This window comes from Hordeum vulgare, chromosome 3H, assembly GCF_904849725.1.
Source record: "Hordeum vulgare subsp. vulgare chromosome 3H, MorexV3_pseudomolecules_assembly, whole genome shotgun sequence".
Taxonomy (NCBI): domain Eukaryota; kingdom Viridiplantae; phylum Streptophyta; class Magnoliopsida; order Poales; family Poaceae; genus Hordeum; species Hordeum vulgare.
In genome coordinates, this window is record NC_058520.1 from 38,046,584 (window position 1) to 38,066,967 (window position 20,384).

The following is a 20,384-nucleotide window of genomic DNA, read 5'->3' on the forward strand; positions in this document are numbered from 1 at the left end:
TCCTAAATGTCATGTTGAACATCTAGTGTCTTTTTAGCTATGTCGAACATCTAATTTACATTGAAGATGTTGTATTTTAGAGAAGAATTGAGTGCTAGCGTTGGATGACCGGTTTTAGGATTGTTGCTGAGCTCGGTGCAATTTCCATTCATAAGATCAATGTGTTCTTGACTTCGTGTGCCATGATTCCCCTTGGCTTTCTCACGTGCACGCCTTCCTTTTCCCTCGTGCACACATGATTCCCCATGGTTGATCCAGAGGTAAAGCAAATCCTATCATCATCATCAGCACAATATTAGCAAAAGCCTTAAGACACGCACACACACCGTGCGTTAACCGACCGGTTGATGTTTCTAATTCTCTTGCACACACAACAAAAGCCATCTTTATCGAGCTCCTTTACCGCCAAAAGCCACAATGCCGCACGCTCTCTTTCTTTCTCCCAATCACCTTTGTTCCTAGCTACTGTACTAATTAAGCACAGACCATCCAACATGAAAGAGATCATGCATGAGTCAATGACAGTCCTCATCGGCATCCCCGTGCCAGCCATGCCAATGGCCATGGACCGCATGCTCCTCCTCGCCGTCTTCCTCCTCCTCTCGTCGACTTGCACGACGACGACCGTGTCCGCTGGAACCGGCGACGACGCGGGAGCGCTCCTCCGCTTCAAGGCGTCTGTCCAGAAGGACCCTAGGGGCGTGCTCTCGTCTTGGCAATGGCAACAGCAGCAGCAAGGGACGCCCGGCGGTGGTGGTAGTGGTAATGGCACGTGGTGCAAGTGGTACGGGGTGACGTGCGACGGCGAGGGGCGGGTGGAGCGGCTCGACCTCGCCGGCTGCCGCCTCTCCGGGCGCGCCTCGTTCGCAGCGCTCGCTTCCATTGACACGCTGCGCCACCTCAACCTCTCCGGCAACGCCCAGCTCCGCACCGACGCCGCTGGGGACATTCCCATGCTCCCCCGCGCGCTACGGACGCTCGACCTCTCCGACGGCGGCCTCGCCGGCAGCCTCCCCGCCGACATGCAGCTGGCGCACTACTACCCCAACCTCACCGACGTCCGCCTCGCGCGGAACAACCTCACCGGCGCTCTTCCCCTGAAGCTACTGGCGCCGAGCACGATCCAGGTGTTCGACGTCGCCGGGAACAACCTGTCCGGGGACGTCTCCAGCGCGTCGTTCCCCGACACGCTCGTCCTGCTAGACCTCTCCGCCAACCGTTTCACCGGCACGATCCCGCCGTCCTTCTCCCGCTGCGCAGGCCTCAAGACGCTCAACGTATCGTACAACGCCCTCGCCGGCGCGATCCCGGACTCGATCGGCGACGTCGCTGGCCTCGAGGTGCTCGACGTCTCGGGGAACCGCCTCACCGGCGCCATCCCACGTAGCCTCGCCGCGTGCTCGTCGCTGCGGATCCTCAGAGTCTCGAGCAACAACATCTCCGGCTCTATCCCGGAGTCCCTGTCGTCGTGCCGCGCGCTCCAGCTGCTCGACGCGGCCAACAACAACATCTCCGGCGCGATCCCGGCCGCGGTGCTCGGGAGCCTCAGCAACTTGGAGATCCTGCTTCTCAGCAACAACTTCATCTCGGGATCGCTTCCGACCACCATCTCTGCCTGCAACAGTCTCAGGATCGCCGACTTCAGCAGCAACAAGATCGCCGGTGCGCTGCCCGCCGAGCTCTGCACCCGCGGCGCGGCGCTGGAGGAGCTCCGGATGCCGGACAACCTCCTCACCGGCGCGATCCCTCCCGGTCTGGCCAATTGCTCGCGTCTGCGGGTGATCGACTTCAGCATCAACTACCTGCGCGGCCCGATCCCGCCGGAGCTCGGCATGCTCCGTGCCCTGGAGCAGCTCGTGACGTGGCTCAACCAACTAGAAGGCCAGATCCCCGCGGAGCTCGGGCAATGCCGGAGCCTCCGCACGCTCATCCTCAACAACAACTTCATCGGCGGCGACATCCCCATCGAGCTCTTCAACTGCACCGGCCTCGAGTGGATTTCGCTCACGAGCAACCGGATCAGCGGCACGATCAGGCCGGAGTTCGGCCGGCTGTCCCGGCTCGCCGTGCTGCAGCTGGCGAACAATAGCCTCGTGGGCGACATCCCCAAGGAGCTCGGCAACTGCAGCAGCCTAATGTGGCTGGACCTCAACAGCAATAGGCTCACCGGCGTGATCCCACACCGCCTCGGCCGGCAGCTCGGGTCGACGCCGCTGAGCGGCATCCTGTCCGGCAACACGCTGGCGTTCGTCCGCAACGCTGGTAACGCGTGCAAGGGCGTGGGTGGGCTGCTGGAGTTCGCCGGCATCCGGCCGGAGCGGCTGCTGCAGGTGCCCACCCTCAGGAGCTGCGACTTCACGCGGCTCTACTCCGGCGCGGCGGTGAGCGGGTGGACGCGGTACCAGACGCTTGAGTACCTGGATCTCTCATACAACAGCCTCGTCGGAGCCATCCCAGAGGAGCTGGGCGACATGGTGCTGCTCCAGGTGCTCGACCTGGCGAGGAACAACCTCAGCGGCGAGATCCCGGCGACGCTCGGCCGCCTCCACGACCTTGGCGTGTTCGACGTGTCGCACAACCGGCTGCAGGGCAGCATCCCGGACTCGTTCTCCAACCTCTCCTTCCTCGTGCAGATCGACGTCTCCGACAACGACCTCGCGGGCGAGATACCGCAGCGCGGGCAGCTCAGCACGCTGCCGGCGAGCCAGTACGCCAACAATCCTGGCCTGTGCGGCATGCCGCTGGTGCCGTGCAGCGACCGGCTGCCCAGGGCGAGCATCGCGGCCTCCTCCGGCGCTGCAGCTGAAAGTAGTAACGCTAGGTGGCCCCTGCCGAGGGCGGCTTGGGCGAACGCGGTGCTCCTGGCCGTGATGGTCACCGCGGCGCTGGCATGCGCGGTGACGATCTGGGCGGTGGCGGTGCGCGTGCGACGGCGGGAGGTGCGGGAGGCGCGGATGCTGAGCAGCCTGCAGGACGGGACGCGGACGGCGACGACGTGGAAGCTGGGCAAGGCGGAGAAGGAGGCGCTGAGCATCAACGTGGCCACCTTCCAGCGGCAGCTCCGGAAGATCACCTTCACGCAGCTGATCGAGGCGACCAACGGCTTCTCGGCCGCCAGCCTGATCGGCTCCGGCGGGTTCGGCGAGGTGTTCAAGGCGACGCTCAAGGACGGGTCCACCGTGGCCATCAAGAAGCTGATCCCGCTGAGCCACCAGGGCGACCGCGAGTTCATGGCGGAGATGGAGACGCTGGGGAAGATCAAGCACCGGAACCTCGTGCCCCTGCTCGGCTACTGCAAGATCGGCGAGGAGCGTCTGCTGGTGTACGAGTACATGACCCACGGCAGCCTGGAGGACATGCTCCACCTCCCGGCCGACGGCGCGCCGGCGCTGACGTGGGAGAAGAGGAAGACGGTGGCGCGCGGGGCGGCCAAGGGGCTCTGCTTCCTGCACCACAACTGCATCCCGCACATCATCCACCGCGACATGAAGTCCAGCAACGTGCTCCTCGACGGCATGATGGAGGCCCGCGTCGCCGACTTCGGCATGGCCAGGCTCATCAGCGCGCTCGACACGCACCTCAGCGTCAGCACCCTCGCCGGGACCCCAGGGTACGTGCCGCCCGAGTACTACCAGAGCTTCCGGTGCACCGCCAAGGGCGACGTCTACTCCCTCGGCGTGGTGCTGCTGGAGCTGCTCACCGGGCGGCGGCCCACCGACAAGGAGGACTTTGGCGACACCAACCTCGTCGGCTGGGTCAAGATGAAGGTCAGGGAAGGCGCCGGGAAGGAGGTCGTGGACCCGGAGCTCGTCGCGGCCGCGGCCGGCGACGAGGAGGCGCAGATGATGAGGTTCCTGGAGATGGCGCTGCAGTGCGTGGACGACTTCCCGTCCAAGCGGCCTAACATGCTACATGTGGTCGCCGTGCTCAGAGAGATCGACGCGCCGTCGTCGCAGCCTCCGGTAACGGCGGCAGGTGCGTGCAATGGTCATGGCCACGACGCGTAACAACGAGGCCTCCATGGTTTTTTGTGTCGTATAATTGCTGCCTATATGTGTTGCAATGTGATGTATACAACTGTTGTACGTAGCTTTTTGCCTTGAGTTGGACTACTGTACTAAATAAAGCAGTGTGTTGTCGTTGCATGTAGCCAACTTGCGTGGTTTTTTGTCCCCTGGATTTTGAAGAAAAACTCGAATTTTTGCAAGACAAATGTCGATCGGTTGCTACACTACACATCTGTGTGCCATTTTGATGAGTAATGTTGCATCTACAAAAGGTTACTTAAAATTTTACACGCAAACTGGTGTGGGGGATTATGATTGAATTATGGCTTGAGGGCATGTCAGAAGCTAAATAAAACCAATTTTAATGATTAGAAAATTTAACTAGCAACTACTGACAGACATCAAAAGCACACTTTCAATCGGAAGGTAATGATACAGACAAGGTGGCGGTGCTGCTGCTTCCATGGTAATTTCAGCACAACGAACACCAACTAAGAGCTAAGGCACTTGGTTGATAAGTTGACAAGTTGAATATTGTTGACTGCTCTCCCAACAAAAGCTACGGCTAGCCTAGATAAGTTGCAGACATAGTTCTGATTTTCTGAACGGCTACAGACACACATCCGAGCAAACTTGAATATTCAGCTTTTGGCGACATGCTTGAATATTCAGCTTTTGGCGACATATATACTTCGCTGATCTCCGTGAATAATCCACAGGCATTAGGTAAACCTCAATCTCGCATAGAAGGCGCAAATAGGACCCAAAAATTCAACAAACTCCACTGTAATTTTGCAAAACTTTTTACATGCGAAGCCAGCAACAGAACAGAGCGACATGCACGTTTAAGCAACAGGCGACAACGAAAAAGAAACACCCAAAATCTGTTGAGTAAATAGTCAATTTTTCGACCATATTAATCCACGAGATAATAACTAGCATGACATTGACTAGAGTAATGATATACTGATCATGAACTAACCTAGCACATACTACGCATATAGTTGATACATCTATGCATGCACCCGCAAAAAAAACATGAGTGGGATAAACGAGTTATACCCTCCAATAGGCCAGTTGACCGTAGCAGCAGCGTTGGCGGTGGACGCGGCTGTAGCAGCAGCATCCTCTGCCCTCTTCTTCTCAGCTTCAAGGGCGAGACGATCAGGCTCGGATGGTGAAGACATGGCGATGACGAGGGCGACGCGGACGTAGACGAAGCAGACGGACGGAGGCGAGCAATCGTGTGATCACTCCCCAAAAACTTAATCGCCCCTCTCCCGTACAGGAACCGGAGAGGCGGCCGGGGTTTCGGAGGCCTACTCTCCCGTCGACCGTGTACGCGGTAAACGGGACGGAGTCGCCGGTGGCAGCGGCAGCAAAAGGAACGAACGCGTGAGGCAGATGTGATCTGATTCTCGTGACGGCTAGGGTAGGCGTTAGCCTGCTTATGTAGGCGGCTGGGCGGAGAGACGTGGGTCGAACCCACGTCCGAGTCGGTAACAACCCATGATCCGACGCCTCGAATCGTGCCGTGTCCGTTACGTATTCTCCGTTCCTGACCGACAAAAATAACCGCGTAGGTATGAGCTCGGCTCGGCTCATTCCCGCAACCCGCAACCCGCGTCGTGACGAGGCGTGTGGGCGGCGGAGGAGGAGTGCGCGAGGGCATCTTCTCTTCTCCCTGTCCAATAGCATGTGGAAGAGAGACCCTTATAAAGGGGTCCAATTTCTTCTCCACTAGCGGGGTGGGACTAAACTTCCCACCACCACCTTGTCATGCCACCACCTACATGGGCCCTTGGAGATTTTCTGAAATTCTCTTATGGGCCTAAGGCCCACTACTAATTTCAACAATCCCCACCAGATCTCAAGGGCACATCGTGTTTCCTCGTTCCAATCACTATTTTAATATACCAGCATTTCAGTGAAGACCTGTTAAGGTTGAGCTTTACCTAGAGCAAGTAGCTACACCCCTTTACAACTGAACAATGGACTATGCCTTGAATTGTGAATTTGGTGTAAAGAAGCTTCACCACAAGTCTTACTAGTACTAGGCTACCGAAGGCTGACCCCTCGGGTGGAGCATATTAGTCACACTCCTGGCCTATTCATGAGTTTACTAGAGATCACCCAAATCTCACAGACTGTGACCAACAGTCAAGCTCATATATGTGTGTTCCTCCAAAGGTCGCTCTGTAGGATAGCATCTTGCTTACACATAAGCTTTATAACACATTAAGACAGTAGTCATCCTACCATACAGTATCCGAGAGCATTGCATCTCCAACGGAGTGGGTTAGTAAAGTTACTCTCCTCAGTTCACCACTGGCTTGTTTTCCCAGGTCCTACTTCACGGGATTTTCGATCATATAGGTTGGGTTACTACCATGGCAACTCATGTGGGTCTCATACCCATCTCCCTCGATGCACTATCTATCACAATACGTGATAGCCCTTTAGTAAAGGGATCTGCCAGATTCTTAGCCGTTTGGATGTAATCCAACGCTACCACTCCGGAGTTTCTCAAACGTCTGACAGACTTCAATCTCATTCTTATATGTTTGTTGGACTTCATATTGTCCTTTGAACTCTTCACTTTGACAATAACCGTCTGATTATCGCAGTTCATAAGGATAGCCGGAACCGGCTTCTCAACCACAGGTAAGTCCATCAAAAGATCTCGAAGAAATTCTGCTTCGACACCAGATGTGTCTAATGTTGTTAATTCTGCTTCCATTGTCGATCTCGTTAAGATCGTTTGCTTGCAAGACTTCCAGGAAACAGCACCACCCCCAAGAGTAAACATATACCCAGTAGTGGCCTTCATCTCATCAGCATCAGAGATCCAATTCGCATCACTATACCCTTCAAGTACCGACGGGAATCCCGTATAGTGAAGTCCGTGGTTGACAGTACCTTTCAGGTAGCGCATAATTATTTCAACAACACGCCAATGAACATCGCCCGGGTTTGCAACAAACCGGCTAAGTTTGCTCACAACGAACGCGATGTCAGGCCTCGTTGCGCTAGCTAGGTACATAAGTGAACCGATAATTTGAGAGAATCTCAATTGATCTATAGTTGTGCCTTTAAACTTTCGAATAAGCACACTAGGATCATATGGTGTTTGAGAAATTTTGCAGTCTGAATATCCAAAGCGACTCAAAATCTTCTCAACATAGTGGGATTGCAGAAGTGTAATCCCACCCTCATCATCTCTCAAGAGCTTGATGTTCAAGATAACATCAGCCACCCCAAGGTCCTTCATCTCAAAGTTTTGAGACAGAAAAGACTTAACCTCCTCAATTACTTTGAGGTTGGTTCCAAATATCAGTATGTCATCAACATACAAGCACAATATAACTCCTTCGCCCCCACCATGGCGATAGTATACACATTTGTCAGCTTCATTAACAACGAAGCCAACAGATGTCAGAGTTGTATTAAACTTCTCATGCCATTGCTTAGGTGCTTCTCTTAGACCATATAAAGATTTCAGCAACTTACACACCTTTCCTTCCTGACCTTCTATCACAAAGCCATCTGGCTGTTGCATATAGATTTCCTCATTTAGCTCTCCATTCAGGAAAGCCGTCTTAACGTCCATTTGATGAACGAGAAGACCATGAGAGGCCGTCAATGAGAGTAGTACTCGAATGGAGGTCGGTCTAGCCACAGGTGAGTAAGTATCAAAGAAATCTTCTTCTTCTTTCTGGGCATAGCCCTTGGCCACAAGCCTAGCCTTGTACTTTTCAATCATACCATCGGGCCTAAGCTTATTTTTGAACACCCACTTGCATCCCAATGGTTTGCAACCATAGGGATGATCAGTGATTTCCCATGTCTCGTTAGCCATGATGGAATCCATCTCGCTACGGACCGCAGCTTTCTAGTAATCAACATCTGGAGAAGCATACGCTTCTGAAATAGAAGTGGGATTATCATCCACGAGGTATACGAAGAAATCATCACCAAAGGTCTTTGCAGTCCTTTGTCTCTTTCCCCTACCAAGGGTTTCCTCGTCATCCTCCTCAGGATTATCATCATGTGTTTGTTCATAATATTCCATAGGAATGGCAGGCTCGGGAGTTATCTCAGATTCCTGTCTAGAAGTGTTTTGCATATCTCTCATGGGAAATATATCCTCAAAGAATGTAGCATCCCTCGACTCCATTATTGTACCGACCTTCACGTCAGGTACCTCAGATTTCACTACTAGAAATCTATAGCCTACGCTATTCTTAGCGTATCCCAAATTAACGCAGTCCACAGTCTTTGGTCCAAGCTTACGCTTCTTGGGAATCGGCACATTTACTTTCGCCAAGCAGCCCCAAGTACGTAAGTACGAGATCGTCGTCCTTCTCTTCGACCACTCATCGTAGGGAGTGACCTCATTATCTTTTGTAGGAACCTTATTCAGGACATGACACACGGTCAATATAGCCTCCCCCCACCATGCCTTGGATAAACCCAATGTATCTAACATGGCGTTAACCAAATCAGTTAGAGTACGGTTTTTCCGCTCGGCAACCCCGTTTGACTAGGGTGAGTAGGGAGGCGTCCTCTCATGAATAATGTCGTGTTCCGCACAAAATGAATCAAATTCGTTTGAGAAGTACTCTCCACCACGATCAGACCGGACTCGTTTAATTTTCTTTTCAAGTTGATTCTCAACTTCTGCCTTATAGATTTTAAAGTAGTGTAGAGCCTCATCTTTAGTTTTTGACAGATACACATAGCAATATCTAGTGGAATCATCTATCAATGTCATGAAGTATTTCTTTTCACCTTTAGTCAACACACCATTCATCTCACAAAGATCAAAATGTATGAGTTCTAATGGTGCCAAGTGTCTCTCCTCTGCAGCCTTGTGAGGCTTGCGAGGTTGCTTTGCTTGCACACACGAATGGCACTTAGAACCTTTGGCTAAAGTGAAAGTTGGGATTAAATTCAGTTTTGCTAGCCGCGACATAACACTGAAACTTATGTGACAAAGACGTGAATGCCAAACTTCAGATTCATTAACACTCGAATGAATATTGTTCACGACTTTATTACAGAAATCTGCGAGGAAAAGGCGGAACAGACCTCCGCACTCATAACCTTTTCCAACAAAAAGTCCATATTTCGTAACAACTACTTTATTAGACTCAAAGACCAACTTAAACCCTTCTCTACACAGAAGGGAGCCATTAACGAGATTCTTCTTGATGGCGGGGACATGTTGCACGTCCTTCAGCTGCACGATCCTTTTCGAAGTAAACTTCAGATCGACCGTGCCAACACCTAGAACAGAAGCACTCGCGCCATTCCCCATCAATACGGACCCGCGACCGGTGGCCTGATAAGAAGAGAACAATGATATGTCAGCACACACATGAATATTTGCACCCGTGTCCACCCACCAATCGGTGGACTGACAAACTGAAAATACAGTAAGTAAATTACCGTACCCAAATGCACCACTTTCATTGTTTCCCACAATCATATTGGCAGACTTGGAGTCCTGCGCCGGCTTCTTGTACTTGTTTGGGCATTTGTTCGCCCAATGTTCCTCTGAACCACAAGTATAGCAGCCATCTCCCTTCTTATTCTTCTTGAAGGTCTTCTTTCCCTTCTTCTTGAAGTCGGTATTCTGTTGAACAGAATTCTTTCCCTTGGGCTTGTGGGAATTGAAGTTCCTCTGATGTACCATATTGGCAACAGAAGAGCTTTCCACCGCTTTTCCATTGAAGTCCTTTGCTCTCGAGTTTTGCTCAACACTCATATGGCCGATGATGTCCTCTACTGAGAACTCACTCCTCTGATGTTTCAGAGTAGTAGCAAAGTTCCTCCAGGAATTAGGGAGCTTAGCAATTATACAGCCCACGACAAACTTGCCCGGCAAATTGCACTTAAGAACCTCAAGTTCTTTAGCTATGCATATTATCTCATGAGCCTGTTCCAATACAGAACGATTGTCAACCATCTTGTAATCGTGGAACTGCTCCATAACGTACATCTCACTCCCAGCATCGGTGGCCCCGAATTTAGATTCGACCGCCTCCCACAGGTCTTTGGCAACATGCATATGTAAGTATGCATCAACCAGCTTATCTCCGATCACGCTTATGACTGCTCCAAGGAATAGGACGGTGGCCTCCGCGAACATCTTCTCCTGTTCAGGAGAGATCGTTCCCGTTGGAGTGACACCGGCTACCCAGAACACGTTCATAGCTGTGAGCCATAAGGTGGTTCTCGTTTGCCAACGCTTGAAATAAGTATCGGTAAACTTGTCTGGTTTCAGTGCAGCAGCAAAACCATTACTCGAAAAATTCCTACACAGATTAGGTTTTTGGATTGTTGAGTAAATAGGCAATTTTCCGAGCATATTAATCCACGAGATAATAACTAGCATGGCATTGACTAGAGTAATGATATACTGATCATGAACTAACCTAGCACATACTACGCATATAGTTGATACATCTATGCATGCAAGTAGTACTGCTAGGATCAAAACAAACATGAGTGGGATAAACGAGTTATACCCTCCAATAGGCCAGTTGGCCATAGCAGCAGCGTTGGCGGTGGACGCGACCGTAGCAGCAGAATCCTCTGCCCTCTTCTTCTCAGCTTCAAGGGCGAGACGATCGGGCTCGGATGGTGAACACATGGCGATGACGAGGGAGACGTGGACGTAGATGAAGCAGACGGACGGAGACGAGCAGTCGCGTGATCGCTCCCCAAAAACCTAATCGCCCCTCTCCCGTACAGGAACCGGAGAGGCGAGGTTTCGGAGACCTGCTCTCCCGTCGACCGTGTACGCGGTAAACGAGACGGAGTCGCCGGCGGCAGCAAAAGGAACGAACATGTGAGGCAGATGTGATCTGATTCTCGTGACGGCTAGGGTAGGCGTTAGCCTGCTTATGTAGGCGGTTGGGCGGAGAGACGTGGGCCGAACCCACGTCCGAGTCGGTAACAGGCCACGATCCGACGTCTCGGATCGTGTTGTGTACGTTACGTATTCTTCGTTCCTGACCGAGAAAAATAAGCGTGTAGGTATAAGCTCGGCTCATTCCTGCAACCTACGGCGAGGCAGGCAATGGAGGAGAGGTGCACAAGGGCATCTTGTCTTCTCACTCTCCAATAGCATGTGAAAGAGAGATCCTTATAAAAGGGTCCAATTTCTTCTCCACTAGCGGGGTGGGACTAAAATTTCCACCACTACCTTGTCATGCCACCACCTACATGGGCCCTTGAAGATTTTCTGAAATTTTCTTATGGGCCTAAGGCCTCTTACTAATTTCAACAAAACCCACATGTAAGGTGCCTGGCATACAAATCGCAGAACATGTATGCACAAATAACGGCCCAAGGCACGTGTAAGCTTTACAACTCACCTGTGAGAACTACTGTAAGCAGGGGGTCCAGGGAGGCTGTCCAGGAGTCGACACAAGTCATAGGACGAGGAGGCGGCGACAGAGAACCCTACGGCAGAGCGAGTTACAAGTGCCGGAGAAGATGGGATTTTTGTCCAAAAGGACCCCCTGTCGAGTGGGATTGTCAAAAAAGACCACCTGCGAGTGCAAATGGCTAAAAAGACCCCCACCCCGGGCGGCGGCAGGCGCGCCAGGCGGCACGTGGCACCTGCCGCCACCGCAGGAGGCGGCCGGGGGGCCTGCCGCCACAGCCCCTGGCGGCCGGCGCGGGATCCCGTTCCCGCCCACTCCTGTCCGTAACGGACAAGGCCGGGTGGGCCCTGCCGCCTCGGGAGCAGGCGGCTAGGTGCCCTTTTTTCCGCACGCCGGCACTGTTGATGATTGATTGCGCTGATTCCGAGGCTCCTTTCCCGCTCGAATTTTTCCCGCGCGGCCGGGCAGAACTGTGGGAATTTTTCCCGCTATCCACCGACGAAACAGTGCGAAATTTACTCCTTTATAAGCGAACCGCGTCGCTGCCTCCTCTCTCACTCTCTTCTCCTGTCGTTGCCTCCCGTGTCACTCTTCTTTCCCACTCTCTTCTCTTTCTCACTCTCTTCTCTTTCTCACTCCGTATGAATGTTTATGTGGAGATTTAGGACGGATTAAAGTGAGATTTTGAAGACGTTGTAGTTGAAGAAAAGATAGATCAAGGTAAGAGCTTTCCATATCTGTTGGTTGTGTTTGCATGCATGATGTATTTATTTTGTTTGATTAGTTACTAAGTATGTGTTTTCTTTTGTCTTAGAGAGCGTATTATCACTTTTGTGGAACTATTTTGAAGACGTTGTAGTTGAAGAAAAGATAGATCAAGGTAAGAGCTTTCCATTTCTGTTGGTCGTGTTTGCATGCATGATGTTTTTATTTTGTTTGATTAGTTTCTAAGTATGTGTTTTCTTTTGTCTTAGGGAGCGTATTATCACTTTTGTGGAACTATTTTGTCATGCGATATGAACTACTAAGTTGAAGATCAAGGTATGAGACTTTGTTCATATTTGTGTTCATGTGATAATAGGTCGACTATGTTCATATATTACCGATGATTTGTTCGTGTTTGCATGCAACTGATATTTAGAAAGGAGCCGAAGAAATGCATATGTAACTAGCATTTTTGTAAAAAAACATGTAATAATATGTTAGCTCCATTAGTATTATTACATGCAAGACGCGTGTGTAATATATTTGTTTATTTGATAATTTGCCAACCCCGTAGAAATATGATTCGTGATATATATATATATGCAGTATGTATTTTGCCGCATATATATATATATGCAGTATGTAATTTGCCAACCAGAGGTATGAATGACATATTGTAATTCATCTTCTATTTATTTTATAGATGTAGTGTGACGATAAATTATACAATATAAATTATTATGCGTAGATGTAATGGATGTTGTTAAATTGTTATATGTAAAAAAGATAAGTAATGGATGTTGTTATTACAATGTAAATCTAAAAATATGATGTGCATGTAATTTTTATTCGAAATTCAAAAACAAAGATTGGTTCAAGCTATTCAAGAGGATGTGCATGCAGAAAACTACAGCAAAAATGAGTGCTATCTGGGCAGGTATCAATGGTCAGATCGAGCGCGCATCCCTCCAGGCGAGAGAAGACCGGAGGGGTCGTCGAAGAGCAATAAATTTGAGCCAGTGGATTAATGAGAATTGTCCCAATTTGTACAAGTGGGCGCAGTCTCATGACACTGGCGCTAGATACGGTATAATGACAAGCAACATGTCCGAGGTGTACAATGGTGTTCTTAAAGGGGTGAGGGCACTACCTATCACAGCACTAATTGATGAAACTTGGAACCGGACTGTGTCATACTTTGCAGATAGAGTCACCGTTGCCAAGGCGCTAGTTGATTTGAACAAGACCTGGTCTGAGAAGATGCAAAGACATCTTGATGACAAAGCAAAGAAGTCGCAAAGACATGGGTGCAGGCAGGTAGATGCACTTAGGAATAAATGGGAAGTTAGTGTGCGAGCAAAGTTTGTGAATGGTCACCACAGGGGAGCAAAAAAACAAGCTGTGACGCTTGGCGCAACCTCGTGTGAGTGCACTTGCAACAAGCCCAAGCTTCTGGGATATCCTTGTAGTCACGTATTGCGGGCAGCTGCAGATCAACAAATTAGTGTCGAGTCGTACGTATCACCATACTTTAACATGCACAATTTGTACAACACTTGGAACGGTGAGTTTTGGGCATGGGGCATTGATACGAACTACAAGCAATTATGGCCAGAAGGCACCACATGGGTTCCAGATCCCGCATTGATGCGAACCAGCAAGGGACGGCGTCAGTCTAGGCGTCATCGCAATGACATGGACCACAGCCAGTTGGGAGAACCAAGGCGATGCCGCGTATGTAGGTGTGCTGGTCACCCGCGTAGGGACTGTCCGTATCGTAACAACAACACTGCGTGATGTAATATTCGGAATATGTATTTTAATTTAATCGTGATGTAATATTCGGAACATGAATTTTAATTTGATCGTGATGTAATATTCGGAACATGTATTTTAATTTAATCGTGATGTAATATTCGGAACATGTATTTTAATTTAATCGTGATGTAATATTCGGAATATTTAATTTTTTTCATCGTGATTGCAGGTTATGGCTGAAATGCCCCAGCTTTTGAATGGTTATCACGACAACCACCACCGTTGCCAGCTTTTCATAAATCCAAATCATGAAAATCCTCCTCAGACCTTCCGGCTTCGAACTGTAAAGACGCCCTAGTCAATAGAGAATCGGTTCCTTGAACACCTTGAGGCTTATGGACTCCTACATTTTGCGAACATCGCAGCTCGTCGAGGTATTTTTACTGCCGACCCATCCCTTTTGACATCCCTCGTTGATAGATGGAGACCGGAGACCCACACATTTCACTTTCGATGTGGAGAGCTTGCACCTACTCTAAAAGATGTGTCAATGATCACAGCTTTACCAATTAGAGGTGTGCCAGTGGTACATCCACGAGTTTCTCCTAATTGGCCAGCAGATGTCTCTGCCCGTCTGAGGCTCGAAATGCCCATATCAGATCGTTCTGGTCCGCCTCGAGGTGTCCCACACAGCTGGCTTCGTATTAACTTCGAAATTTTATCTACCCATGCTGATCCTGAGACAACGAAGAGACACTTGTTTGCATATTTGTTGTGGCTCTTCGGTGTGATGTTTCCTAATTCTCACGGGGATGTAGTTTTGCCTGGTCTCATCTATTTTGCCGCAAAGATAGTTGACGAACCTTTACCCCAAAATCCACCATATAGCTTTGGTTCTGCTTTGCTTTCTCACACATACCGAGGGTTGTGTGATGCCACTCAAAAAACGGCATTCACATCTAAAGCTCCATTACTTTGTGTCTCCTACGAGTTTCTACAGTTGTGGTCCTGGGAATACTTACCTGTAGGACGACCGCAGATAGTAGAACCCGCAACCCCGTACAACTATGGTGAGGGTGTTGTAACTATGTCCACTCGGTGGATGCTGGGTCGAAAAAAATGGTCTACTAAAATTGCAAAAAATTGTTACCCCATATACCATGATCAGTTTGAGCTTCTTAACGACTCACTAATAACATGGAACCCGTGGACTGAGGCGCACATTGATATGGTATTTGGTTCGCAACACATGCCAGTGGAATGCGTGAGAGATAGTGCCTTTTGGATGACTCGCTGCAATTTACTCTATCTATGGTTTGTGGAACCGTATAATCCTGACCGTGTCATGAGACAGTTCGGTCTATATCAAGATATTCCACCACCGGTTCCAAGATGTATCGACGAAGAAACTCATAAATAAGTAAGATGTGACCTAGCTAAATAGATATTCCATCAACTATTCTTGAATTTTTTTTTGTTATCTATAATTACAGGATGAGCAATATGGGCAGATCTGGTGTGGACTGGAATGCAGAAAACATTGAATGGATAAATCAGTGGAATAATGAAGCTCTACAAAATATAGTGCCTCAGCAACGGTAATTTTACTAATGTTAATTTAATTATGTGCTTATAAAATACAGAATGTGATGTCAATTTAGTAATGTTAATTTATTTATGCAGAACGTACGATGCAACTACGACAGAAGCGTACTATAATTGGTATCGCATGAGCACGCGTACTAGACTGACGAGCGAACCACCTACGATGCCAACACATCCAACGCATATGGAACAGTTGCAGAGACGGATGGACACATCATCAGCTTACTATCGTGACTCCGCGGTAATAATCAACATCTTGCTATTCAGGTCCATCATTTCATGAACAATTTAACCAACGAACAACGATTTTTTTCAGATTGATATTTGCACCCAAGTACAAGCGATGGCGAGTGAAGGAATGCGAGCCGAGGGAAGTGATCCTAAACGCAGGTCGTGGTTTAAAAAAATTAGCGAATTCGTGAGCACAAGGATTACGAGATGCGGTACAGAGAACGACGTTGTCACTGCAGCGTACAACATTCCGGAACCGAGGTCAGCTAGACCGAGTGGGGCGCCGTCGTCGTCCATGCGGTGGGCAGAGGGTCGTAATACTATGCCGACACTTCCACGACATGACTCTTCTCTACCAATACATGGGCAGACATCACAGGTAAATGCTCCAGATGTAGGATCGACACCCGAACAGACTCATTTCGTGGAGCAGGATGCATATACAGCATATGACGCACACATTCAAGGATCTCAGCCATATATGCCCACACGAGGGATTAGGATGCCCGAGGAGAATCGTTGGGCTGAGACAAGCGAGGGAGCACAAAGCTACAACAGCGGACAGGTATGTACAATTATAATAAGCAATTACATAACTTCTATTTACACATCTTTTTGCTACACACAATTTATTTTAAAAACATTTTTTCGTGGACCAGGAAATTAATGATCCATCATGGGGAGATGAACATACCCAGCGTGGCGTACAAAAAGAAATACTCACAGAAACCCATGATACTCAATGCACGCTCCCAGGAATGATAAATGATTTTTTCGGGCAGGACGTTATTGGTCCATCTTACATCAATTCTGAGTCACAACCATTCACCTACAATTTAGAATCATCATCTCAATATGGATTTCAGACTCCACCACCTATGCATCAGTCGCAGACACAGGAACACGAGGGACAGTACGGTCGTGGTCTTCGTGAACACAGACCCCCTGATCGATTGTCACCCTCCGGTCGTCGGGCAAGGCCAGCTGGTCGTCGTCGCATAGGGTGATTCATCTATGTATGTGTGCGAACAATTGCATCTCTCTATGTCAGTTTCAAACTTTCAGATGTACGTACAAGACATCTATGTAGTTTCATGAAAAAAAACTACATAAAGTCGTCGTCATCCTTCGACGATGCAGAGCTCTCTCCCTTTGACGAAGCGCTACTCTTGGCCTTCGATGATGATGCGCTCTTGGCCTTCGTCGATGACGCGCTCTTGGTACTCGGCATGAAGATATCGTCTTCGTCCTCACTATCGTCAATCCACAAGAAGGGATGTTTTACTCCACCTCCACCGCGTATGTGTTGGCCTTTCTTCTTCCATCTTTCATTCAACCGCAGAAGTTCTTTCCGAATCTCCTCATATGTCCTTGCAGGCCACCCCTTCCTAGCTAATGCGTGGGCAACCTCATTCAGTAGCGTGTCACTACTGATGAGTTCGTCCCATGAAACTATTCTATTATCTATCTTGAAATTGCTAGCTAAGCGCAGAAGACACTCGGACATACCACTATGAAAACTACGATCGAAAGGATAATGAGACATTTTCAGCACACTCCTTACCGACCTTGGTCTGGAGGGGGTTTTATAGGTGCAGCAGAGCGAGACGAATAACTAATGGCGGGAAAACGAGGCGGGAAAGCGAGGGCGGGAAAGCAAGGGCGGGAAAGCAAGGGCGGGAACAAACTGGCGGCAAAGCTATACGCGGGATAAAATGGCGGGAAAGCGAGGCGGGAAATAAATGGCGGGATAAAATGAACATACACGTAGCTGAAATTAAGATACCCATCGCGGAAACTAAGATACAATTTGCCGAAATTAAGAAACATCTTGCAGAAATAAGATACAACTAAGACAACTTAACATACAATAAAATAAATCTACTGAGTCCAACGTGGATATTTTCCTTTTCCATCACCAGCTTCTTCTGCTGCCTTGGCGGCACGAGCCCTTTCTCTCTTTCTCTCCCTCTCAGCTTCACGGGCCTGTTCCCGCTGTCTGTAAACCTCCTCCAGCCGAAGTTTCTCTTCTTGATTTTTCCTTTTCATCTCATCAAGAAAAGCCCTCTGCTCCACACAGTAATCTTCCCACTCTTTCTTCTGCTCTGCTTTCTCCTCTGCTTCAGCCTTCTCACGACGCTCTTCCAAGTCCAAGCTAGCCCATGCACGGCGACCTCTTTCACGAATCTCGGTCACCGCCCAGTCCGGCATTTCCGTGTCAATCCAACGATAGTACATGCAGAGAGGAGGAGGAGACTAAAGGATGGATCAGATTCAAGTAAACAATAAAATCAAATAACAATAATCTGGATGACTTGAGCATACCGGAGGCCTGACGTACGCAGAAATAGATTCGGGTGGATCAGATTCATAATTGGCGCACATGAAAAACTTCATGCCCAACCAATCTGAAAAATCCGTCACCTCCTTCACCTTGCAGACATCTCCGCACCAACATCGAACTGCTTCCACCCCCCGAGGCAAGCTTGCACTCTGCATTTTCCTAGGCCTAATGCTCTGATCCGAACAAGGCAAACTCATACTGACTATGGAGGTGCAGGTGCTTTCAAGTCTGTCTGATGGTGAAGAGAGTTTCACTCCCTGCCTCCTTTTATAGGCTCTGTCGGATGTCTACGCGGGAAAAAAGGGCGCGAAAACGAGAAACTGCAGCGGGAAACTTAGGCGGGAAAATTAGGCGGGAAACTATTGCACTGCTCGTCCGTCGTTATCGCGTGTCACTGCTGCGATAGCAATCAAACATTCACTCTCAAAATATTTGATCGAGAGCTAAAACATACTTTCTCTATAAATAAATATAAGAAACGCTATTGTAAACAATGTCGACCTAGAGATAAAAGCCCCACGAAACCACCGTAACGAACAGTGTCGACCAGGACACAAAGAGTCACTCTAAAATCGCCGCGGTGAACAATGCTGACCCGAAGATGACAGCCCCGTGAAACCACGGAAAAAACCGCCCGCCTTCACCAGCGTGGATATCTTGGTTTGGTTCGAGGGATGGGGGATAACCACGGCCCAACAAAATATCCGTAGTATATGCCTTCCATGCACTTAGCCATCCGTGCAACTTGCACAATATTTTTGTTCAAAAGGATTGCACGGTCCGAACCGGAGCAAAGGAGTAAATTTCGCACTGTTTCGTCGGTGGATAGCGGGAAAAATTCCCACAGTTCTGCCCGGCCGCGCGGGAAAAATTCGAGCGGGAAAGGAGCCTCGGAATCAGCGCAATCAATCATCGACAGTGTCGGCGTGCGGAAAAAAGGGCACCTGGCCGCCTGCTCCCGAGGCGGCAGGGCCCACCCGGCCTTGTCCGTTACGGACAGGAGTGGGCGGGAACGGGATCCCGCGCCGGCCGCCAGGGGCGGTGGCGGCAGGCCCCGGCCGCCAGGGGCTGTGGCGGCAGGCCCCCCGGCCGCCTCCTGCGGTGGCGGCAGGTGCCACGTGCCGCCTGGCGCGCCTGCCGCCGTCCGGGGTGGGGGTCTTTTTGGACGTTTGCACTCGCATGTGGTCTCTTTTGACAATCCCACTCGACAGGGGGTCTTTTTGGACAAAAATCCGAGAAGATGATGTACCAGCCTCAAACAAGTCCCCGTCAGAAGCAGCGATCTCAAGGTAGCAGGTGACTTTTCTGCTGCCAACTTGGCATGTGATTGAACATGTACACAATAGCGAGATGAGTTGAAGTAGGTTCACTGCACAGTCGATTCTACAATTGTTTTTGTAAACATGGAGCAATAATGGCAGGACTCGGTGAAGGTTTAATGATCTTTCATTAATCATGACATGAGGAGTTCAAACTTCAAAGTGGCAATGAGGCAGAACTTTGCTGAATTGGAGAAGTTCCAGAGTTGCCAAATGAAATAAATCTGCACTGGACATAAACTTCGACATATACTAGAACTGAACCATCAAAAGAGCTAGCAACTCGAAGCATCACCAAAGGTGATAACGTGGGAGCGGGACTAAGTAAGACTAGGTGGGCTGTCCCACTTAAATTAACTTAAATTATTTTAGTGGACTCCCACTCAACATGAAATAAACCCACCTCAACCCATCAGCCACTTGTGATAGGTTTCTCTTGTGGATAGAGAGATCAAAGGAGGCGCCATGGCGCAGGCGCATCACCGTCGCCGCGGATCGACGCACGCCGCCGGCGCACCCCCGCCTATTCCTCCTCGCACCTGGCCCCTTCCCCGCCTCGAAGCTTCTCCCTCCCCGACCCCGGCCGGACGCAATGGCCAAGTCGTCGCTAGCGTCAACCGCGGCGCTATCCGAACGTGACCTCTCTTTCTCTCCACCATGAACTTTGGTTGTTCTTGTAAGATTGGGATTGATTGATACTTGTAAGTACTTTGGACTTCAGTACATATTTCTTGCTCCGGATTGCACTTGCTAAACTTGGCCTCCGATCTTGTTTTGGCGGGCTAGCGGGGCAGGATCGATATGGGGAGCAAGGAGGAGTGGTTCATGATACTCGTCTGCGCCAGCGTGTTGCTCACTGGCTCTAGCGCCGCGCTGGGGTTCATCGCGGGCGTCGTGATACACCTGTTGTTGCGCCTAAGGGAGGTCGACTGGGGAGCTCGTCGGACAGCGGAGGGTTGGGCCGAAACTACAGGATACATCAGAACCATGTCTTGCGTTGAGTGGTATATACTGGGAT

At 49.8% G+C, this 20,384-nt stretch overlaps 2 protein-coding genes across 2 annotated transcripts; both read left to right on the forward strand.

Moving 5' to 3' along the window:
- The first annotated feature begins 400 nt into the window (after positions 1 to 400).
- On the forward strand, positions 401 to 4,199 carry LOC123442851 (brassinosteroid LRR receptor kinase BRL2). The gene has a single exon (XM_045119017.1). It carries the CDS (start codon positions 495 to 497, stop codon positions 4,005 to 4,007), a length of 3,513 nt encoding a protein of 1,170 aa, XP_044974952.1. The 5' UTR covers positions 401 to 494; the 3' UTR covers positions 4,008 to 4,199.
- Positions 4,200 to 15,355: 11,156 nt separating this feature from the next.
- On the forward strand, positions 15,356 to 16,710 carry LOC123441449. The gene is made up of 4 exons (XM_045117882.1): positions 15,356 to 15,465; positions 15,551 to 15,713; positions 15,789 to 16,268; positions 16,363 to 16,710. Exons 1-4 carry the CDS (start codon positions 15,362 to 15,364, stop codon positions 16,708 to 16,710), a joined length of 1,095 nt encoding a protein of 364 aa, XP_044973817.1. The 5' UTR covers positions 15,356 to 15,361.
- Positions 16,711 to 20,384: the final 3,674 nt, after the last annotated feature.